The following is a 24152-nucleotide window of genomic DNA, read 5'->3' on the forward strand; positions in this document are numbered from 1 at the left end:
GCTGCCACTATAGTTCCATTGACCCCTGCACCATGGCCTTACCTCAGCTGGGTTTTGAGCCCTTTATGTCTTTGACTGAATTCAACCCGCTGGAGTGTCAAAACATTCTGTGTTGAGTTCTGTTCTAATTGCTTTCCTGATGCCTTTTCTTTTGTGTGTCCACTCTTTGAGAGCTTTGACTTAGCGATAATTTCTTAACGTACATCAGTTCCCTCCAGAACCCCCTTCTAACAGCACGTGTGTGTGGTTTTGGATGCAGATGTTGTAAAAAGTAGCTGTTTGCCTGGGCTACAAAAATCCACCACAAATGATCACACATAAGCTGCCTCTCTGGGAAAACCTGTTGACAATACTATTGACATCCGAAACACAGAAGGATAGTTATTCTTAGCCAGGAAAGGACTGAATTGAACAATGGTTACCAGTATCTACTAAACATACCTCAAGGTGTGATGGTCACACCTACCTCTACCGAGGGCAAACCATGTCTATTGAAAAGCACCAGTGTAATACAAGGAAGCCTTTTGTGGTTAGAAACTATGATACGCATTTTCCACAGGATTCAATACATGTTATATAAAGATACCTACAAATAAGAATACAACTTAGGCCTTCAGCAAAGAGGCAAAAAATAAAATAAAATAAAAATGGATGATGAGTCTGAAGAAATCAGTTCAGAGCAGGCTACTACCTATGGCCACTATTTTATTTTCATGGTTCATAAAGCTATTTCTCTGGAGAAATTGGAAGTGGGGCTACTGTGGTCACATGGGCTTGATGGCAATAGCATCTGGGTAGTTAGCAGAAGAATAAGAATGAGGAGTGAATCAGGACAATATCATTGCCTCACAAGGCAGACTGAGATCACTGAAGTTTTTAAGGGAAAAGAAAAGCAATTATTCATGATCCCTAAAATACCTTTTAACTGTTTTTTTTGGGGGGGGGGTTTCGTTTGTTTGTTTGTTTTTGTTTTTTTTGCCAAATTAAGAGTAACTAGAGGAGCCCTGTCTGTTGAGCAGCCAGAGTTCTGAAGGTCGGGTCTAGAAAGCTGATAAGATATTTATAATACACATTCCTTGTTTAAAATCCCACGGGCCTGTTAAGGTTAGAGAGGAAGATCTATAACAGGTACAGCTTCCCAAGGTCCCTTTCACAGCCTTTTACCTGAAGAAAAAGCACTCCCAATTTGAACTGTTCGTCTGCCTTTAAAATATAATGAAGTAGAGAACACACATTGAGGGGCCCAAAGGGAGTGGAAAGAGGGAGTTGGGTGTAGATATAATCAAGGTATGTTGCATATAAATATAATACTGTCAGAGAAGAAAGGCGCTTAAGGTATACAATGATCTGGAGGGAAAAGTGAGTTTTCTATGAAGTAGTTTTGATGAGTTTTGTCCCCATAATATACTTTTTTAAATGAAGAGGAGAAAAAAAGAGGTTATCAGTGGAAGCAGTCAACTTATCCAAGAAAAAAAAAACAGAAGAAAAATTCAAAAGTACAGATTTTCAGTGTCCAGTGCTTATGCATGCATTGAGTTATGAACACTCCTATTCCTGGGGAGTCCAGGCTTCCTTAGACTTGTTCCCTGTCTAGGGTGAGATGAGGGCAGACAAATACACACCTAATAGATCATCTATTCCCTTCATTGGTATGCTATCCAGCTTTCTAAATGACGTCATCATTTCATCCTTTTAATAGTGTCCACCCAAAAAATTGAACATACTAAAAAAAAAAAAAAAAAAAAAACCTTCTCAAAAAAGAGAAAAAGCAATTCTTAGTTGTTTCATATATAAAACCAAACACTGATAGAAACAGTGCTCAAAATGATCTTAAAATATACTTGGTATCAATGAGATAGCATCACGGATTTTTGCCAAGCCTGGCCACCTGAGTTTGACACCTGGAATCCATTTGATGGAAGAAAAGAACTGGTTCCTCCAAGTTGTCCTCTAGCCTTTACTTGCAAGTTCTGGCAAAGGAAAATACGTGCAAGTGCACACACTTGCAAGAGCATGCACACACACACACACACACACACACACACACACACACACACACACACACATACACACTAACATTTCTTAAATATAGTTAATGTTTTAAAGTATCTACTCATAGTTCTGAGAGGAACTTACCACTCACAGGTTTGTAGACAATCCTATAGCCCTTCACAGGGGCAGATGGCGGGTCCCATGTAATGCGCAACCGGTTGTACCATTCTTCTGAGACCCGTAAGTTTTGAGGACCAGAGGATGGCACTGTGCGGACAGAAGAGGGAAAGTAAGAAGTAAGAAAGTCTAGTGTCTCTCTTGGTGACCTTCTCTTGTGGCCAAGCAAATCTAAGTTATTTCCCTACAGAGTTAAACACTTCAAATGTGAAAATTTGTTCTTGTGATGAATTAGTTTTATCTGAAAGCCAGAGATTCATTCAAAGTATGGCGGTTCTCTTTCCAATTAATTATAACCAAAAATAAAATTGAATGACGCTTATTAAAAACCTCTATCTTTGCACCAATGTGTTCCACATACATCAAAAATGCACGTGTCTGTCCATGTTGAGGGTGCTACTCACACACAAATGTGACTAGTGATTAGCCACGGTGGTGAGAGTCTGAGGAATTCCTGCTTCCTTCTGTATATCCACTTGGGTGAGAACTCACGTACAAGAGTAAAGTCCAAAACTGAATCATGGCACTGCTTTCTGTGCACTTGATCCCTTGTAAGTATCTGACAATTGTGATGGATTAAAATGCTCATTTAGAGCTGGCAGCCATCAGCTTATGTCAGCCATAGACTACGTAGCAGTGTGGCACTCCTTGGAAACCTTCCTCCTGCAGAGCCTCTGACGTGAGTGGAGAAATTCAGGTGGACCTTGTAGCTGTCCTCACCAAGATGTCAGGCATGGAGTAAAATTGTCTTGGACCTTTCAGACCATGCAGCCACAATGTGAATACCAGTAGGTAGTGATAATGTATATCATTTTATGTGGTGCAAAAGAATTTCCTACCAAACCCTAATTTCCTGGCCCACTTTGTCAGAGAATATACTAAGTATAGTCACCATTTGAAGCCACTAAATTGTAGGATATTGTTTAGGTCAGAATAGGCATTTATAGCAAAAAAAAAAAAAAAAAAAAAAGGCAGATAAAACTTAAGTTAGGTGTGCTCACTCCTCGTTTAATTCTGGCCACTGCATCTTAAGTGTTTTAGGATGCCTCCTCGGGGCCACACATGTCAGAGGTTGGCATAAAACAGTGAAGTGTGTAGGTGGGCTCCCAAGAATGAGAACTTCTGAAGCCATGGGAAAAATAAACCTTTAATTCTTTTTTTTTTAATTATTATTCTCCCATATATTATATCTAGACTACAGTTTCCCCTCCCTCCCTTCTCCCCAATCTCTTTCCCCCTCCTCCCCCCCCCCCACAACCATAGTTCCACACACCTCTGCCTCCCCTCAGACAAGAGCAAGCCTCCCAGGGACATCAGTGAAATATGACATAACAAGCTACAATAAGACCGGGCATATATCATCACATCAAGGCTGGAAGAGGCAGCCCAGTAGGAGGAACAGGATCCTACAAGGAGGCAAAAGAGTAGGAGATGTCCCCAGGAATCTCACAGGAACACCAAGCTACTCAGCCATATCATATATGCAGAGGACCACAGTCAGATCCCTACAGGCTCCCTGATCTCTGTGAGCCCCCCATGAGCCAGTTGATTCTGTGGGCTTTGTTCCTATGGTGTTCCTCACCCCTCTGGCTCATCTGATCTTCCTTCCCCTCCTCCACAGGGCTCCCTGAGTTCTGCCTAACATTTGGCTTAGGGAATCTGCATCAGCACCTATCAGTTGCTGGATGGAGTCTCTCTGATGACAATTATGCTAAGCTCTGGTCCCATAACACTCTGTAGGTAGGACAAGCTGTAGGTCAAACCTTCCTTCTTTGCAGCTGATTGCCTCAGTTAGTGTGTTACAACCACAAAAGGCTTACTAATGAAGCAACAGAGGTTACCAGAGGGCAGGTATGTGAGCAAGACAGTACTACAGAAGGTATTACCAGCAGAGGACATATTCAGGGAGAGAGATCATTGATTTCTATTTTCTACTGTAGTGGTGATGATTACATGAGTCTACACATGTGTTAAGCACAGTGCTGTAATAAAAAGGAACCACATTTGCTATGTGCTTATTTTTTTTTAAAAAAAAATCAAACTATGCCTACAAAAAGTAAAACAGACAAAGAGGAAGAATGGATAGACTTAGAATGTCATGGTCAGATGAGATGTGGAGAACAGTCAAGTCCCTAACAACTCCACCTTGACACATCCCCAGGATGAGTCACAAGGAGAAGCCAAAAGATCAGTTATGTTGTGTGTCTCGGCTTTCAGAGAAAAGAGAAGTGGAGCCCACCGATGCTCAACAGTTTACCCAAATTCCTCTGCTTATGGGTGTGGACCTGACGATTCTCTGGCCCCTAATCTTTTGCCCTTTTGCTGCACAACACTTTAGCCATCATGGGTGATGCATCGACTAGTGTTCAAGGAAACAAAGATTCACTTACAAGTTTTCCCAGGGGCAGAGACGCTGGCACCTTCTCCGACAGTGTAGATGGGGGTCACTGTGACTTTGTATTCGGTGTCTGGAATTAGAGTCTTCAGAAGGATATTGTTCTGTACACCAGGCACCATAATCTGAACAGAAAGGCAAAGCACAGTGACCTTGTAGGACCTCCTATTCCCACTGACCTCTGAGAGACGCCCCACTATACACACTTCGGGAGCATCAGAAGTGAGCTAGGCTTTGCAAGTGATGAGAAAGTGAAGGGCTCGCATGCAGAGCATCTCCATCATTCCCTGTCATGTCCCTCACAGAACCCTTACTTTATAAGCACTAACAGAGGAGGATTAACTCCACAGGCTGTCTCCTTGCAATGTCTTCGCAGCGTCCGTGGAGAAGACAGAATGGCCGTCTGCCCAGCCAGCAGGTGTTTGTGGTTAAAGTGTTCATTCTCCAACCCAGACTGTTGCTTATCTGTTCCTCAATGACTCAAGCATCATCTTGAAAATCCAGCCTCTCCTAGTTTCCTTCCTCAGTGATAACCTGACCCCAACATTTTATTCTTTTGGATTAGAAAGAAGGATGGATGCCAGCCAAGAGCAATAGAGTCAAGCACCATGCGCCAAGCTTTTTTGAGTTGAAACATATTTAACAGCAACACTCAAAAACTGCTGCAGCTTTCCTAGATCTGAAAGGAGATGCCTTCCTCCATCTGGACCCACTAGTCTTCTGTAGCTAAAGCTGCCAGAAAAAGAAATCCAGAGACAGGGGGGATCCTGTACCAGTTGGTGTGCAGTGTGCCACGTGGCACACAGTACAATGCTGGTGTTTCTAAGAGACTATTCGGGACCACATGTTCACTGCAAAATACTGTGCCTATGCTCCAGCAGTTAAATGCTGGCACTTCTCTGGGCTGTTGGGAACTTAATAATCACTGGAAAAAAATGTGAGCATGTAGGAACTGACCCAAAGGGTCTTAAATGAGTCACAAGACCAGGGCAGCTGGAGAGGTTTTTCCATTCCAGGACTGGGTGAGATGCCAGCAGACTGAGGCCATGCTTTCTCCTTCTGACAGAAGGAAGGAACCCATCCATCATGGGATAAGTCCTAGAAAACCTTTTGGTGAACCCAGAAGCAGCTATTGTTATGATGCAGTGCAGCTAGGCATCAACGTGTCATAGTCTTATATATGATAAAGGAAGTTTGCATTAGGCAGGCATAGTGCTGTTCATCATACGCAGGGATGCTGAGTTATCCAGGTTGCATGGTGTGGGATCATGGGAAGGCAGTTATACAAATAGCAGCTCCGTTTTAATCTAGAGTGAGTGAGCCGACCCTGGCATGAAGGAGCCGCAAGGCAGCTGTGGATGCCCTGGCTTGTATTGCTCCATCAGGGTAGCTTCCTTAGGAGTGTCTTTCTCCAACAGAATGCTGGAGCAAAGCCCAGGCTTTCATTCCGTGCTGTCTAGCAAACCACCCATGTAGATGCTCGTTAAATAAGCTCAGGTCTCACACTGAGAAGCATATGGCCTTGTTGTCAATCAAATTTAGCCTGTGGAATAATGTAAAGGAGCGTGACCGCTCTGGAGGGCTCCCACTGCGTGCCAGAAAGTAGTTGCTGGAATTTATAGCAACAGCCCCCATTAAACACCAACTGGTTTGTGCCAGGTGCTACTAGAATCTGAATCCTGGAAGGCGCTTCATCATCGCCGTGACCTTTTTAGGTAGAGATATCACACTCACTTTATAGATGTGGAAACAGACCCACACAGCCCAGGACAGGGGCCATAGTGAAACCTCAGAGATCCGATCTAGGCCTTGCTTTAATCTGTGGGGTTTATACCACACTAGTATGAGGAAGAAACCTTTTATTTTTTATTTTTTTTATTTTTTCACTGAGAGTAAAATGGAAATTCCCTCTGGGGTATGCAAATTTCGCTGTTTGGCCTCTGTTTAAGTAAAGGAGAGTAAAAATATGTATATTAATAGAAGCGCCTACTTTAAAACAAATGTTCCAGTCCTAGCAGATGGTGCCTTTTATTTTTAAGGCAAGTCTATGAAAGATGTTAATGATTAAATGGGATGAAAACGCCACTAGGGAGCTTCACGTTTTGAATTTTTTCAGACACGTAACTTTTCTGTCTGGCTCTATCCCAGCTGTCTGGACCACGTTCAGCAAGCTGTGACCTGCAGAAGGAACTAGAGTCCATGCACTTTGTTGTGTCCCCTCTTGCAAAATGGCATTTTTAAGCCATGGTTTTCATACAATGATGAAGGATAATTCAGGGTGGTGTTGGTGGCACTGCTTTAATTCTGATCCACTGTCTTCTGATACTTGTATCAAACACAATAAATCTAAGCTGGTAGACAAGTGACTGCCCTCTTGAGTCACTGCAGCAACGTCGAATGGCTGTCAAGGTTTCCAGCCTTAATGTTACTATAGGACTCACCCTGTCAGAGACTAAGACACACAGTAAGTCGCCCCTCTTGAGACAATGCTCGCCAGCCAGAATTCGGTCTGTGGCTAACAATGACACACAGGCCATAGGGTGTTGGGATGCCAAGGAGCCCTTTACAAGTAAGAGAGAGACACCCCTGCTCTAACAGCAAAACTGAGCTCACTGGCAACTGTCACCTCACATGAAATAGTGACTGTTACTTTCATATGTTAGAGTTCAATGTTTTTCTTTGAAGTTTGTAGATCTGATTATGCCTAAAAGTACAGAAATGATTCACATACCCTAACTAGTACATTTAGTTCTTCTTGTTTCCTTTTGGCTGACAATGCTATGTGAGTATTCAGTTCTCCAGCCTTCACATTGTCTCATCCTTTGCCCGTGCAGACACAATCAGTGAAAGAGAACTTGGAACGATGGTAAGAGAAAAATGTGTCTAATATCAGGACACATTCTCTTCTTTGCTTTCACAGTATGTCTTAGCCATCATCTTTCCTTAGGCAAGCATCGTGTGAGGTGTGTGTGTGTGTGTGTGTGTGTGTGTGTGTGTGTGTGTGTGTGTGTGTGTGTGTGTTAGCCCATGGACAATCCTAAGTGTCATTCCTCAGGCATATCCATGTTTTTGTTTCTGAGACAGGGTCTCTCATTGGCCTGATACTTATTGAGTAGTTTAGGATAACTAGCCAGCAAGCGTAAAGTTCCACCTACCTCTGCCCCTCCAGCGCTGTAAGTACAAGAATACCACCACCCCCCCAGGGTTATTTTTTTTAACATGGTTTGGGAAATATAACTCATTCCTCATGCTTAAAAGGCAAGCATCTTATTGACTAAACTATCTCTTCAGCCAAGACATCCTTATTTTAAGATGTCATTTGGTCCACACGATTTCGGGCCTTTTGACTTTGTCATTGGCCTGCATCTCACTGTTCCCATTCTAAACTCAGATGCGTCCTACTTTCTGTCTCACTAATAATGCAGGATGGGAAGACATCTCTGTGGGTAAAAGCACCCATGGCCCAGTCATGAGGACCTGACTTCAGATCCCCACCACAAACGAAAATTTGGGCATGGCAGCACATGCCTATAACCTATAAGCACTAGGTGGGTGAAGACTGGCAGCTCCCGGATGCTTGCTTGTTTGCTGTCAAGTCTAGTAAAATGTCAAGCAGTAGATTCAATGAGAGACTCTGCCTTTAAAACTGAGGTGAATGATAGGGGAAGATTCCAGAAGTCAGTCTCTGGCCACCACAGAAGAATGATGCACACATCCTCTCTCTCTCTCTCTCTCTCTCTCTCTCTCTCTCTCTCTCTCTCTCTCTCTCTCTCTCTCTCTCTTTCTCTCTCTCTTGCACACACACACACACACACACAAATTATTTAACTAGCTGAAGAACTAAGATAATACATCATTGCGTTTATACAACAATAGCATTTGATAAGATAAATCCATAAATTCTCAATCCTCAGGCCAGTCTTTCAATTAATAAAGTGCCTGTAAGTTACGCGCAAACCTAATTTAATTAGAATTCACTAAAGGAGCTTGGAATTTTAGACTCACACTAGGCTTTCTTTTATGTGGTGGAAAACAAACACTATGCTACACAGTAAACTTATCAGTATTTTTCATTTTTCTTTAAAGCTTTGCTTAGCTGGGCAGACCAAGACTTTTGATGGCTTTCCCTTCATTTAGGTGTTCATGTGTTTCAAATATAAAAAGTGCTAAATAAAAGAAACTCTTGAAGGGAACACAACCTAGAAATCGCCCGAGGTAAATGTTGTTACTGTTTCACCGTGCAGAGCTTACAAACGCACGGGTGAGATTAAATTGTTACTTTTTCCAAATCAGCAGGAATTAGCACCAAGAAGCTAAATGTGCTTCTTGAGAACAAAAGGGAAAGTTTCTCATGCTGGGAAAACTCTACAGGTTTTTATTTTTAGGAACCAAGTTATAATATGGCATAATAATATGGAAAATAAGATGCCCAAAGTACATTTTTAATTGGCACACCTAAGTACAATTTTTTTAATTCGCCAAGCATGAATCATGTGGAATATATTTATTGTCAGTGTTAAATTACAATGTACTCTGAGTCATTAGAGTATCCATTAACTTTCCAGAAATATTCCCAGATCAAAAGCATGAGGCTGCTGCTAGTCACTATGTGCAAAGCCTTGGAGCCCATCACTGTGCCCTCGGATATTTCTTTCATCGCCTAGAAATAAATAATGTTAGGCTCAAACAACTTTCTTCACCAAAGTCTTCATAAATTAAAAGGAATTGGGGCAGCTGGGCCCAGTGGCACACATCTGTAATCCCAGCACTCGGGAAGGAGAGGCAGGTAGATCACTGTGAGTTTAAGGCCAGCCTGGTCTACAAAGCGAGTCCAGGGCAGCCAAGGCTACACAGAGAAACCATGTCTCATCTGGGAAAATAAGAAAAAAGGGGAGGAGTATGGGGCAATATTATTCCTGAGCAATGATGAATTTTAACACACCCTAGAGTGTTAAATAGTAGACCTGGTGGCACTCAGAGGAAGGATAGCAAGTTACCAAGAAGAGACTTGATATTCTAAGAGCATATATAGGGGGAGGAGGTCTCCCTCGGTCACAGACATAAGGGGAGGGGAGAAGGAGAGAAATGGGAGGGAGGGAAGAATGGGAGGAAACAGGGGAAGGGCTAACAATCGAGATGTAATATGAATAAATTAATAAAATTAAAGAATGAAAAAAAAACATTGAGATGTAACAAGAATAAATTAATAAAAAAATTCATTAAAAAAAAGATAGTAATAACTACAGCATGTGCTGTAAGAAGTCAAACAGCTTCTGCCTGGAACTGGAGCTCCCTCTTTTTTCTGGACTCATACATAAGAACTAATTCCAAATGGGGACAATATTATATAAATTAAGAAAACACGGCCATAATTAAGAGTGTGCCAGGTTTGCCACATAGAAATGTACGTAAAACCAACTTAAAGAAAACACATGCCAAAGTCTTAAGAAGAGAATGCCAATGATTAAGAATAAATAAGAAACAGTTATGGATATGCTTAAAGTGAGTTGATATCACTGAAAAATATGTCTGTCAGACCTCTCTCGTGTGCTTTGCTTAAAAGCTTTATGGTAGACTCCCAAGAGCAAAAATGTTTAATGCATGCCTTGGACTTTTACATACAAACCTACATACATGTATACAAATACAGGTGTGTAATAGTCCTCTGTCTTGTCTTGATTTGCCTGATTATTGAAATAGATGGGGCTAGCTGTGTTGCCAGCTGGTCTCCAACTCCTATGTTTGGTGGTCCGCTTGCATCAACCTCCCTAGGAACTATAGACACGTGCCACCACACCTGACCTAATGGCCTATCAGAACCCTATTTAGGTTAACAGACAGACCAGGCAGCAAAGGCAACAAATACTAGAAAAAGAGTGCCGAGGCTTGATTAGCTTGAAGCAAACTGTGTGGAGCAGGTTTTAGAGTTAGAAAGAACATGACAAAACCAACAGTGAAGTTTGGATTGAGCAAGAACATTAGTTTTGCAGACACGGAGTCATCAAGCAATGAGCAGGACAGCTTCTGCTCATCTCCGGAGACAGCCACGGTAGCTCCACCAACAAAGATTATGGGGTTCCTGGTCAACCCCAGTTATACAGACCGTTCCTACCACTTCTTCCATAGGGTCCCCTTGGGCTGTCAGGTAGGTCACCCTAAACTGCTCCACATTGCTGTCAGAAATGTCCCATGTGACCCGCAGGCTAGTGGCAGTTTCATCATCTACAACCAGGTTTCTGATTCCTGTCTGGAGAACTGGAATAAATACAACCACATATTAAAGACGCGGGCATCATATCCCAAGAGGAGACCCAGGTGCTGTCTGTGCAGTAGCATGAGGCATCATTCGGTGTAGCCCAAGGAGGGACACCCTCGGGGAGCAGGAGCTTCATGTTCAGGCCTGACGGAGAACTGAAGGAAAGCCACTGGACTAAACTCAAAAGGGAGCACAGTCCTGAGAGACCTCATGCTAGTGTTCCCTTAGGAAAAAATGGGCATAGGGTACCCATATCTCCCCACTCTCCGTGTACAATGCAGCATCCAGCAGCACACATCCACCTACCTGCCCCCGCCTCCCCTCGCCTGTCTTAACACTACCCACTCAAGAACAGCTCCCCATCTCAGGCTGTCTTTATCTTTTCAGGCCACACTAGTTATCTTTTCCCACATACTTTATCTTTTCTGGGATATTTGCCCAAAGTTCCTCACCTGTGCCCACTGGAACATTCATTTTCATCTGCCAAAGTATCTCTTTCCTCATATGTTCCATTTTTTAAATTCCTACACCGACTTCCCTCCTTCTGTCCACCCCCATTGCCCACTGCCCCTCTCCTCACTCCTTCCCTCATAAGAACACTCGCTGAACCGGTCTTAAATGTCGTGGCGTGTAGATCTTTGCCATGTGCAGGACACAGAGTAGCTTAGGAGGCTTAACTGGCCTAACTACACTACACTGCATGACAAGGGGGATTGTGGGAAACTCTCCATTCAAGGCAGAGGTCCAGAAACCTGGAACCAACTCTGTCTGGTGCCAAGACAGAAATCAGGAAGTACCAAGATAGAACTTGTATGTTCCAGGAAAGAAAGCTTAGGGTCCAAATAAAGATTAGCTGAGGGATAAATAAACGAGTGCGTGGGTGAACGGGTACTGGAGAGGTAGAGAAGTGTTTTAGACAGGGAGATAAGGCTGTACCTTACTTATTTAACTCAGACAGCTGCTGGGGAGGTGTACTGATGAAGAGAGAAGAGCTGGGATGAGAAGGGGGAAAGACTGGTGAGGGAATAACACTACATAAGCAAAGTCTCGGGTCCCAATAGAAACGAGCAAAAGTGGCGTGAATAGGTAATTCTCCACAGAGAGCAACAGCAACAGAACTGAAACAAAGATCTCTGTGAGTGTTGCTATGGTAATAGCCTCAGAATGGTGAATGGGAATCCAAGATGAAAGTAAGAAAGGCAGAGGGCTTTAATGATGGTGAACTAAGAGAGTGAGTGGTTCTCGGTGGAAGAGAAGAGGTGAAGTTCAAAGCTTGGTGACATGTGAACTGTTTTCAAGAAAATGAGGGGGGAAAAACATCTCTTTTCTAATTAATAACAAAAACCAATTAAAAGTAGGAAATACAACTTTTGTTTAACTCAAACTTATTAGGGATAAGCAGGTCCCTGTGTGTCCTCACCTGAACTCACAGAGCTGGTAGGTTCTACAGCTGTGGGTGATTCAGTCCACACATCATCAACTGCAAGAAAATTCATTACTTACAAATTATGTAAAGACAATATTCTACACATCTGTACAAACTATTGTATAACTTTTGAAGAAAACTGCACTGATATTATCTTTCCTTCTTCCAACAACAAACATGACTGTGACTTGCAAGGAAAAAAAGATGAGATGTAAGGCAGAACTGGAAGGTGAGGTGAACTGGAAAGACATTAGTGTCTCATCAGAGACTTGAGATAAGCATTTGAATTACATATAAAAAGTTATGAGACCTCACAACTTATTTTTTAAATAGTGACATAACAATGATAATTAAAGAGAATTAAATTGCAGACCAAGTTGTAAAAAAGGTTTACCCAGAAAAGACCACCCAAGAGGGCAATGTGCTCAGGCAGGCAGTGCACCATGGCCTGAATCTACCATGGGTGGATGCTGGAATGGAGTGGCTGTGCGGCGTGCTGACATCACTAGCAGATCAAGACACCCACCTAGCATGTCATCAAATATGGGCTGCCAATGTCTCCTAGCTTTGGGAATTGCCTCCTCTGAAGTCACAGCCTCTTTAATGGACAGTATTTCCCCACCAACTGAAGACACAGGGTACTAGGTCCAGCGTCTCCATCCCAGTTTGGTACAACTGAGAAGGTTGATTGATTCTAGCTCTGGGGCATCTGCCAGAGCTCACTTGGATTCCCCTGTGTAGGACCATGCTCTCTTCAGTTTACAACATAAGGGTCTCCCAGCTGCACTCCCCAATAAATCTTCTGAATGCCATTTAAGGGAATTTAATATATAGTTAATGCCTCATTTTTTAAATAAGGGTTAGTTGATATATGATTTCAAAAAGAAGCAAGAAGAGAATATCAATCAGTAAGTAAATTTTACAAAACGTTCTTGTAACCAAGACCAACTTGGAAACTTCCAGAAATTCTTGGCTATGTTGATATCTGCCTTGTTTTCTAATTTGATCATTTATGATTATATCCATCTATCCCCCTATTTGCCTATCTCTCCATTTGGTGAGTGATTATGGTACAATTAAGATATGCCAAATACTGTATTCAAATGCTGGAGAATAAAATTATGGAACAAAACATTAATGTTCAAAGCCTTCACTGTGATGACAGTCTGAGAAATTATGATGCTTCACACATGAATAACATTGCCTTTGAGGCATAAGACAAACTCTGAGGAATCAAAGAAAAGCTGAGGCCTGATGGAGGAAGACAGGCCAGCAATGTGGATGGTGGACACAAATGCTCAATGTGGCCCAAAGCTGGACTTACGTGTGGTCCCAACAGCAGTCACCACCTCACTCTCACTTCCGTCATCGAGCACAGCTAACAGTGAGACTTCGTACTCAGTTCCAGGATCCAGGCCTTCAACAACATAGGAGTCCTGCTCTTCTTTTAGGGCAACCTAGAAAGCATTTGTTCCTTAGTAATTAGGGGTTGTTTTAAAGTCGGTGGAGGGCGGGGTGGGGGGAGCAGGAGGGGGTAGTTGACAACTTGGTATTGTAAAACAAACTGATGTGCTCTTCGATGGGGAAGACTATTTCTCTCAGACTGTACCCTTGAGGCCTCGTGGCCTTAGGCCTGTCCACTTTGGTTTGTCTTCCGTTGTCTTTCTTGTTCGGCTCACAGCTGGGCAGCCATGCTGGTGAGGCTCTATGGGTGTGGCTTCTAACATCAGTAGGAGACACAGTCTCACAGCAAATTCCCTGCTCCTCTCAAGCAGGTTCTCAAGATCTTTCTGCGCCCTCTCCAGCAATGGTACCTGAGCCTTAGGCACAGTATGTGTGCATATATGCATAGGTAAGTAAAAACAATTCATGAAAAAAGAGGCCGTGAATTTGAAAGAGAGCAAGAAGGGGCATATGGGAGGGTGTGTAGTGGTGGAAAAGTAGGGGGAAATATGTAATTACTCTATAATTTCAAAAATAAAAGAAATAATTTTTAAAAAGAAAAAAGAAAATTAAAGTGAAGAGAAAAACACAAAAGAAAGTCTGTGTGTAAACAAGAACTAACTGAATAAAACAGTGAAAAGAAAGGCTGAAATCATTTTTAACTCAAACTATAGACCTTATAGCTTTCCTTTCTCTCAGCAAATATATTATTAACATTGTAAAAGTTGCATTGTAAAGGTTTATTAGATATTATTAGTGAGGGTCAAGGGATCTGAGATATATAAGCTAAAGCCCTGGTAATATGTTCAGTCTTTCAACTACAGTATTATTTAATGCGTATGAAATGTCAAATGCTGTGCCCTGCAAGGTGCTACTTCTAGCTGGGCAGAGTTGGCTCACTCCCTTTAATCCCAGCAGAGACAGATCCTTGAGTTCGAGGCCAGCCTGGTATACAGAGAGACTTTCAGGTCAGCCAGGGTTACACGGCGAAACCCTGTCTCGGACAACAAAAATAAAAGATGCTACTTTGGCGGTTCTCAAGTCCATTTTAAAACGAAGACCAGCCTGGGTGTGGCAGTAAGCCTTCCCTTCCGGGGAACATGTTCAGGATCAGTTTCCACGGCGTTTCAATCAACTTACCTCCTGGGTCTTCCCGCCATAGACGGGGATCCACATCAGCTTGTGCGGCCCTTCCGCAGCCGAGATCGGATGCCAGGTCACTCGAAAACTGTCTGTCTTCACCTCATCAATTTCCAAGTATTGCTGGGCAGGAACTTCCTCTGTGAGCCATGGAGGAGACTTAATTTAAGAGATGAGAAGGCAAGAAACCAAACTCAACCAGCTCCCAGGAGGCTGTAAGACGGGAAGGCTGAGGGAGCTCTTGGCTTTGGAAAGTCTTGGGGGGGGGGTGTGGAGGAGGGGCTGGACCAGTCTCGATCCATCCAATGTGGCTTTCATGTCTGTTTCCAGCACCTTCCAACAGCATAAATTAGGGAAACCACAGAAATAACGCTCCCTAAGAAAAAAAAAAATTCCAGTAACTCCAGAACTCTTAAATTGTTTATTTTGGGCCATTTTCACAAAGTATGAAAAATAAAAATGGAGCTGGAAAAGGTAAGTCAGTCATAAAGTGCTTCTCTCAAAAACACAAGGACCTGAGTTCGTCCCCCACCAGACCCCAGAACACATGTGAAAGTGCTGTGCGCGGTAGCCGGTGATTGCTAACAGCAGCTCTAAACAGCCAGAGACCGGGAGGATCCTGGAGCTTGCTGGTCAGCTGATCTAACTTAATTAGTGAGCCGCAGGGCAATGAGAGCTGCTGCCTCAAAGAAAGTGCGTGATACTCCGTAGGATGACACACAAGATAGTTCTCTGACCTCCGTACACACTCGCATGCATGTACACACACACATGAAGAGAGTTTTAAAGTAAAAATGCCGTATCCATTATTATGGAAAGGCATTATATTCCAAGTGTTTTGAGCAAAGGTTTGTTAAAGCCTAGAGAAATGCTCCATTTTTTGCTGTCTACGTTTTAGTATCAAACCCCTCCTTGGCAGTGAGGGACGCCCTGGAGAAGAACCTTCTCCTTAGTAACACGGAGGTGTAGGCGGCCCCAGAGAGGAAATATCACTTATCACTCATCCCATCACCTCACTGCATACACACTTTGGGGATTTGCCCCGGAAAGCATAATGTACCCACAACAATTTCTCCAGTCGTTGATTATATTTGAAATCAGTGGTTTTTAAACCCTGTTAGGGCACCAAGAGAAATCCTAGTAGATTCCCCGTAAGAAGGTTTTGGTAACTTTCCATTCTTCCTCAGTTTAGAAATGACTATATTTGTTTCCAGTTATGATCAGTACATTCAGAAGGAAAACAGAATTGCCCTCACTGCAAAGCAGATAAAAAGGTTCCCTGTCTACAGGGAAACTACAAATGCAACACAACTACTGTATCGGCGTCTTCTATTTAATTTCAGTATTTCAATCATTCCTTGCTATGTTAAGTTTTGGTCTCTGTTACAACTCATCTATATCATAACACATTAAGTTAAATGGTATTAAAAAGTCATTTCCACTGGCAGAAAACTGTCTGATATCAGTAATTTTGGAATTCAGCCTAAATCACATACACACACACATCACACACACACACACACAAATGGAAGACGAGTGTAAATTTTTTATATTAAGAAATAAAAGAAACAAACAGGAAAGGGGTTAAGTAGATGACAATGTACACTTTTATATAAGTGATATTTTGTGATTTTTGTTTGTTTGTTTTTTGAGACAGGGTTTCTCTGTGTAGCCTTTGCTATCCTAGACTCGCTTTGTAGACCAGGCTGGCCTCGAACTCACAGCAATCCACCTGCCTCTGCCTCCCAAGTGCTGGGATTAAAGGCATGCACCACCATACTCGGCTGTGAATTTTTTACTGTTTGAAATTTTCATAAATGAACACAATGTATTTTTATCATACCCATTACCGAGACACCCCACTACATCCTCTTCCTGACTTTATGTCCCTTTTAACCCACTGAGTCAAGTTAGTGCTTCCTGTATGTCCAAGGGTGTAGGAAAATTAATCTTTAAAAGTGAGATGGCATTTTCTCTCCTTTCCTTATTTTAACAGAAAAGAAGTAGCCAGCATATATCTTAGCTATCTAAATTGTCCATGCGCCAGTAATATCTTAAAAATGAATAGGGATTCAAAGTCTCAGTTGAGGAAGTTGTCACAGGTTCACTAAGCAGTTGCTTCTGAAACCCATTCAATCCAGAATACGGCTTACCTGTGGTGAACTCTCCGACCAGAGGCAAGGACTGCCCCTCCTCGTAGATAGAGAAAATGGCAATAGAGTACTCCGTGAGAGGGGTCAAGCCTTTCAGAGGGAATGTAGTGATGGGATCGACTTCAACCTGCAGAACAGAGCAGCCACAGAGTCTGTGTCAGTACTCTCAACCCACGTGGGTCACTCTACCTGCTGTCTGGCTGACGGAAGGGTTGCCGCTATTGTAAAGCACAGCATTGAATCATCAGGCCAGCGAGGGTCCAAGTGCACACAGCCTAGCTATACTTAGACTGCTTATCAGCTGTTGCTCTGAGAGAATCTCAGATGGAAAGGGTAGACAGCCTGTGAGGCTGATGAAATGATCAGTCTACTAAAAGCAGAGGCTTTGGCTTTGCCGCCTGGGCTCTACCAACTAACTCCATAGCTGTGTCATCCATGACAAGCTTGATCATAATTGCATAGGTCACTAACCATGAAGAGAAATAGTAACACCAAAAGAAACAGTAAACATCCAAATAGTCCTTTCTGTATGTCACAGAAAGACATAATTGGGTATATGTATGTATATATATGTCTTTATATATGTGTGTGTGTGTGTATGTGTGTGTGTGTGTGTATGTGTGTGTGTGTGTGATTAAGTCCTGAGGAAATGGACTAAGGACATATTGTATAAAGGGCCATGAAGAAAGAAACTACAAAATAAGAGGAGATGAGGGCGGAATTAAAACCATAAGTCCCCACCCAGATCACCCTGAAGGTAAGGGAAAGAAATGGACGTTGCTTTATCATTGATGCCTTAGTCCTCATAATACTCCAGGAAATTGAAGAAATAACCTGAGAGCAGCTTTGTCGTGTTAGAGGCCACATGAAGTGATATCAGGAGACACCTTAGCCAGGCACGATGGCGCACGCCTTTAATCCCAGCACTCGGGAGGCAGAAGCAGGTAGATCGATGTGAGTTCGAGGCCAGCCTGGTCTACAAAGCAAGTCCAGGACAGCCAAGATAACATAGAGAAACCCTGTCTTGAAAAACCAAAAGAGAGAGAGAGAGAGAGAGAGAGAGAGAGAGAGAGAGAGAGAGAGAGAGAGAGACCTTAAAGCAATACAACACAACCTCTTATTTTAAATGCTGTCAATAACTAACCTTGATGCCTAAGGCGAAGCAAAGGTAAACAACTCCCTCTGTGTTTGCTCATGATAGCCAGCGTGACCTTTACCAAAATAGGACATGGCTCTTCCCCCTCCCCCCCCCAATTGTTCATTATCTATCAGATGACTTCCAAATGAAAACCAAACATGCCAAGCTATCCCCCTGACCTTGTATATTATGGTCTATACCCTGGACTCCCAATGGTTCTTTGGGCTCCAGTCTCACTAGCCTTCGTCATTCTCTCACATTTTTGTGCCTAGGGTCTTTGCACACCAATTCATGACTCTCCTGCTCAGTCCTTTCAGAGGTCAGCTTCCTCACTCAGTACAACTATGCTAACAGTGCCTCGACGGCAAGCTTTCCCTTCCCACATTTGTCAGTAGACCTGCTCTCTCCCCCTGTTTTTGTGGTTTCCTTCCTGGCACTATTCACACCTGACCTTACTCTCTGTCTGGATCTACTTGCGTTCCGTCTGTCTTCTTCCTTCACTGTGAGCCCTTCAGGGCAAGACTTGGATCAGCTCTCCCATTACTCTAATTGTGAAATGGGCTTGTTACTTCGTTCCCTTTTTACTTTTATTAAATGAGCTGGGTAAATGAAAATTAAGATGGTAGACCTTCAGAAACTTTTTTTTTTAAGAGAAGGGCCTTAAGAGAAGGCCTAACTAAGAACCAGTTACAAAATCATATTCTTCTCTGAGCAATCAAGTACAAACAATGAGAGAGAGAGAGAGAAAGAGAGAGAGAGAGAGAGAGAGAGAGAGAGAGAGAGAGAGAGAGAACCTGGAACCTGGGGACTGTAGAACAGGTTCTACTTTACTGGTCTAGAACCCTGAGACATCTGCAAGAGCCGGGCAGCTGGCTGGAGCCTTGCAACCTCCAACTAAGATACCTGGCAGCAGAGAGGTCATTTTGGCAGCTCCATCCCAGCCAAGCTCCTGGAGGGAGGCAGGTCCCCTATGCTGACAGCACATGGGAGAGAGAAGCAGGACCAGCCAGACTGCACACCAATGGACTGCTGTGTTGCATGGAAACAGCCACTGAACATAAGGACTATCCCCTCCCGAGGGATTGGCAATATTCTAGATGGTTCTTAAAACTTTGTATTTAGTATTGCCTGGGAAATGTCTGCATCCCTTGTGTTAAGTAATCACTTAATCCTCGCCAAGTCTCCAAGGACATGAATTTCTATGGTCAATTTGAAGACGGAAAAATAAGTTAAGGATCTTTCCCAAGAGTATACAAACTAAGACCTATGACTTAGACCCAGATGTTTCGATTCTAAACCCTATTGTCTTAAATGTATTTTGACCATATGTTTCATTATTTAAGTGCACAAAACCCATAAATGCATATTTAAAATATTAATTCAATATATATCTTCCAAAATGGTATCTATGCATTGTTTCCTTGTGTTCTGAACTGTTGTAGTCCGGGAATCAACATATATTATTGATTTAGTGCCCCTTCCCCTGCTTTCCCTCCCCAAACTCTAAGTACTTATAAAAATGGCTACCCAGAGAAGAACCTCAGGCTAAGGAGTATAGCTTAATTTGTTCTGAGCCATAAAGCTCTAAATGGTTGATCAGTATCACCTTAACTTTCTTTCTAAGGCTTGACTCTGTGACAAGTGGGAATCTTGTATGGATATCAAACCTACACAAAAACAAATCCAATTTGTTAGGTTCACTGAGAGTCTAAAGAGAAAATGCATAAAACCATCTGTTGTATATGTAGCATATATCCTAAAAAGGGGTCTTTTCATTTGCTAACACGTTTTATTTACCTCTTAAAAGACTGTCTTTTATATAACTGCAAAATTGATTGACTTAGCTCAATAAATAAAAAGCTTTATGTGTCTTTTTTTCATTAGTGACTTTTCTTGTATTGGTTTTTTTTTTTTTTTTTTTTTTTTTTTTTTTTTTTTGGTAGGCATATAATATAGCTGAATGTTACCTTCAGATCCTTCTGCCTCTTGGATAACAGGCACGTGCCATCAGGACTGGTTTATGCACTACATGACATCAAACCCAAGGTTTCCTGCATGGTAGGAAAGCACTTTGCCACCTGCCCTACTTCCACCCTAGCCTGTATGGCCTGCATGGCCATTCATTTTTAACTATTAGCTTTGAAACTGATTTTACTAGTAGAACATTAGGACGTATGAGAAGACTTTTAAGAAATGACAACAATGGCTGTGATGTCATCGTTTTTCAACTAATTTGAGAAGAGCTTTATTAAAAGTCCAGCTAAATACATCCCTTCAGCCTAGTTGGGGGAAGGGACAGTATGAAGAAAGGGCTCTACTGAGCAGTGAAAGATGTGGGCTGCGCCATCGAATCATGGCTGATGGAAACTGACATTTCATGGTCTAAAAATGGTGGGTTTGCTTTTATAAAACTCAATGGCAAGACTTCATTCTCTTTCACTTCTGAAATCCTTTCACAGTAAGTGCTGGGACGGTTTCTATCCTTCAATACACAACCCACGCTTTGCTAGCACTTGGTTGTATAAAGAAAGATTGCATGGAATTTTCCATGTGGAACACTCAGAACAGTGCCTGGCTTGTTGTAGGGGCCCAAGATGTGCTGGGTCACGAAGCATCATCACCGTCACCATCTTCCATAGTCATTAGGCGCCATGAGTTAGGATGAAGGTTCTGTGCTGGAGATCAGCAGATGAAACATAAACCCAGTAATCTTCCTCAGTATTCTAGCAAAGCTGCCGTGCTACATTAAGGACCTAAGTCTCAGGACCAGAGAGGAGACATCATCTCCTTTTCCATGTAGCCACCAGACATGCATTCAAGCCTCCTTTCTTTCTTCTAACATAAGCTTTGCATCCATACACAATTCCTGGAATGATCCTCCAAAGAAAGAAAACTAGAGGCCATGGTTTCCCTTCAGCGTGAATCTGGGTGGTATGGCGTACTCCAAGGCAGGCAATCATAGGGAATAGCAACCTGGGCATCCACCAGCCTTGAGCTGTCCACACACCCCTCTTCTAACAATGTACCCAGGAGCCTAGGACCCCACACTGCAGGTGCACTCCAGTCCAGATAAAGAAATGTTTTTCTGCACCCCCTAATAACCATCAAACATAGGTAGTTAAATCCAGTCATACTCAGTGTTGTGGTGGGGGAAATCTAGCCAAGACTAGCTTCAGGGACAAGCAAATAAGGCAACCTTACTCTAAGTAAAGTTTTTGGGAGGTTCCCACCTTATGCCTGTAGAATTTCTGTCTCATCTTTTGCATCTTTCTACCTCTTCCCCCTATGAAGAACGAGCATTGGCCTAACTAATTGGGATGAAAAAAAATCCTTTCCTGGAGTCTGAAGGCCCTATTCCTCTCTGGGCTTGTTTAGACAGCTCTCCATTGTTGAGGGCCACTGACCTCCTCTTGAGATCATGATCTTAATATAAGCTGCCCCTTTGGGAGCAGTATGTTCCTTAAACAACAAATCCAGGAGCTAGAGCGCCAAGTCTACTGAAACAGTCCCTGAAGCTCCTCAGTATGCTTTGTCCTAGGCTCTGCAGGCTCCCCTGGATGTACCCCTCACCCACCATGTATCAATCCCTAACACTTGGCCTCACTTGTGACATCTCCCTGCTCACAGGTCAATCCTGGTGAACTCACATTCATTATTTGGTGGCCTGTTGGTCTTACCCCTAGAATTATATTTTTCTAGGCAAGGCATAGCTTCTGGGAGAGAAATCACTTTCCCACACTTAGTGTAACTTCTTTTGGATGTTAGTTCAGTGCATTTTTGAGAGCATCAAATGTCTGGGAGTTTTTGAACCAGTTAGTCTCCACTGTGTTGGCAAGTTTTTCACCAAGATTTTGTTTGTCCCGGACATTGTTTAATGCTTGGCATCATCATCTGCTCTGGAAGCTCCTTGATGAGAGGTCAGCTCCCAAGTGCTCAGCACGAGGCTTACCAAGACATAAGCAGTTGAGCACATCTGGATATGTCTTGCATTTCTGTTTTCCTTTATGAACCGATAACTTGTTCCTTCACTTATAAGCTGATGATTCAAATTTTGGAAACTTTTTCTCTCTTAAGTACTCCCAGGGCTAGGGGGTATAGCTCAACTGGAAACTACACTTAGCTTGCACCAAGCCCTAAGTTCATTCCCCAGAAAAGGCATTAAACTGACAATGGTGGCACGCGCACGCGCACACACACACATACACACACACACACACACACACACACACACACACACACTTGTTATCTCAGCTCTTGGAAACTGGAGGCCGGAGGACCAAAGTTCACAGTCATCCTCAGCTCCACAGCCAGTTTGAAGCTAGCCCAGCCTGTATTATTTTCAGTATAGGTCAGTTAAGTATGATTTTTTTTTAATTCTGTACTTGTAGAAATATGAACTAAGAAGAAATGGGTTTTTCTAGTATAGATCGGCTATTGCTGGTAGCATGTGTGCTTCATCACCAATTTCTTGTAGCCTAATAATATGTCAATCAAGAAACCTGGAAGTCGGGCTGGAGAGATGGCTCAGAAGTAAGAGCACTGATTACTCTTACAGAGGACCTGGGTTAAATTCTCAGCACCCACATGGCAGCTCACAACTGTCTGCAACTCCTGTTCCCGGAGATCTGACACTCTCACACAGACATTCATGCTGTCAAAACACCAATGCACATAAAATAAAAAATAAAATAAAATAAAAACTTGGAAGTCTTTGGCCAAAAAGAAATAAAATCTCTTACTTTAAAGCAGGTTGTGTCTTTTCTTTGTTAAACATAGTTTCAAATTTAAAAAAAAAAAAAAAACAGTTTTTCATTCTCAAGAACTCAGTGGGCCAATTACCTTGGCCAGTCTTAAAGTTGCACATAATTCTATATTCCTGAAAATTCTATCATTCTGTCCAAAATGTATCCTATTGAGTTGGGGACTGTGGGCTCTAGACTTTCTGGACAGCAGCAAGAATGTCCTAGATCTCCACAATCCAGATGACCATAAAGGCCTCTAGACAATATGCTTCCATTTTCAACTTGACAAGTTACGTGTAGAAATAGTAATCATGAGTGTCTTCCCAGAAGTCCCACAATCTGGTAAAAAAAAAAAAAATCACCTCCCTCCACCTCTGTATAGCAGGTGCTGAGACTGAAGGCATTTTCAGTGGCCATACACCCTCACCATGTTCATCCGTCCCCCCTCTGTTGTCCCTGTTACTGGTATTAGCTGATTGGTCTTGAATCATTGTCTTTCTTTCCGCACATAATACCTACTACATAAAAATGGGAGCACAAAATATAGGTTAAGTTAGCTTGGAATGTCAGAACCATAGTTGAAGACATACCTCTCTGCGGTTGTGTCTACTTGTACACTTTAATTGCCATGCTTCTTGTGTGTATATTATCTGCCTGGGAGAATAACTTACTTAGTACTAGCAATAACAAAACAGCTGTAATGCAGGGATTTTTAGTTTAACTGATTTACTGCTCTAAGCCCTTATCTTAAAAAACAAAGCAACTTTCCCCCAATGACCCCATACTCAACGAAATTATTTACTCTTCAGACTTATGAAAGCTGAGGAGAAGGGTTGAATGTCATTTGTCCAGGTTAAAAAATGTGCCCTAGGAGGTAATCCCCCTCAGGAACAGTCATAGGGGAGGGGAATAAGGGGAAAATGGGAGGGAGGGAAGAATGGGAGGATACAAGGGATGGGATAACCATTGAGATGTAACAAGAATAAATTAATAAAAAAAATGTGCCCTAGTTGTCTTCCCATTACACAAGACTCTGATGAGAGTACACATTGAAACATATTACTTGAGTTTAATTGTAGGAAAAAATGTGCCCCAACATATAAAAATAATTTATTTGGTCAGAAAATAGAAATGATGTAATCCAACACCGTTCCCTCTTTTTCTTAGCTTTCTGGACCAAGATAAGGAAGAATAAAACAAAAATGACTTTGCTATCTTGCTAAAACATATTTCTAAGCAAAGAATTCCTAAAAGTGTTAGTCACCACACATAAGACACTATATTTTCTTG

At 42.4% G+C, this 24152-nt stretch overlaps 1 protein-coding gene across 17 annotated transcripts in view; it reads right to left on the minus strand.

The window, feature by feature from the left end:
* Col14a1 (collagen type XIV alpha 1 chain) overlaps positions 1–24152 on the minus strand; it is a 243533-nt gene that overhangs the window by 132804 nt on the left and 86577 nt on the right. For all 17 annotated transcript variants that reach the window (XM_051159672.1, XM_051159671.1, XM_051159655.1 and 14 more), the window contains exons 15-21: positions 16983–17109; positions 14830–14969; positions 13571–13703; positions 12241–12300; positions 10668–10819; positions 4560–4689; positions 2137–2259 (exon numbers count right to left, since the gene is read on the minus strand). In XM_051159672.1, the coding sequence (XP_051015629.1) occupies positions 2137–2259; positions 4560–4689; positions 10668–10819; positions 12241–12300; positions 13571–13703; positions 14830–14969; positions 16983–17109 (865 nt within the window). The remainder of the gene's footprint in view (positions 1–2136; positions 2260–4559; positions 4690–10667; positions 10820–12240; positions 12301–13570; positions 13704–14829; positions 14970–16982; positions 17110–24152) is intronic.

Source organism: Acomys russatus, chromosome 17, assembly GCF_903995435.1.
Source record: "Acomys russatus chromosome 17, mAcoRus1.1, whole genome shotgun sequence".
Taxonomy (NCBI): Eukaryota; Metazoa; Chordata; class Mammalia; order Rodentia; family Muridae; genus Acomys; species Acomys russatus.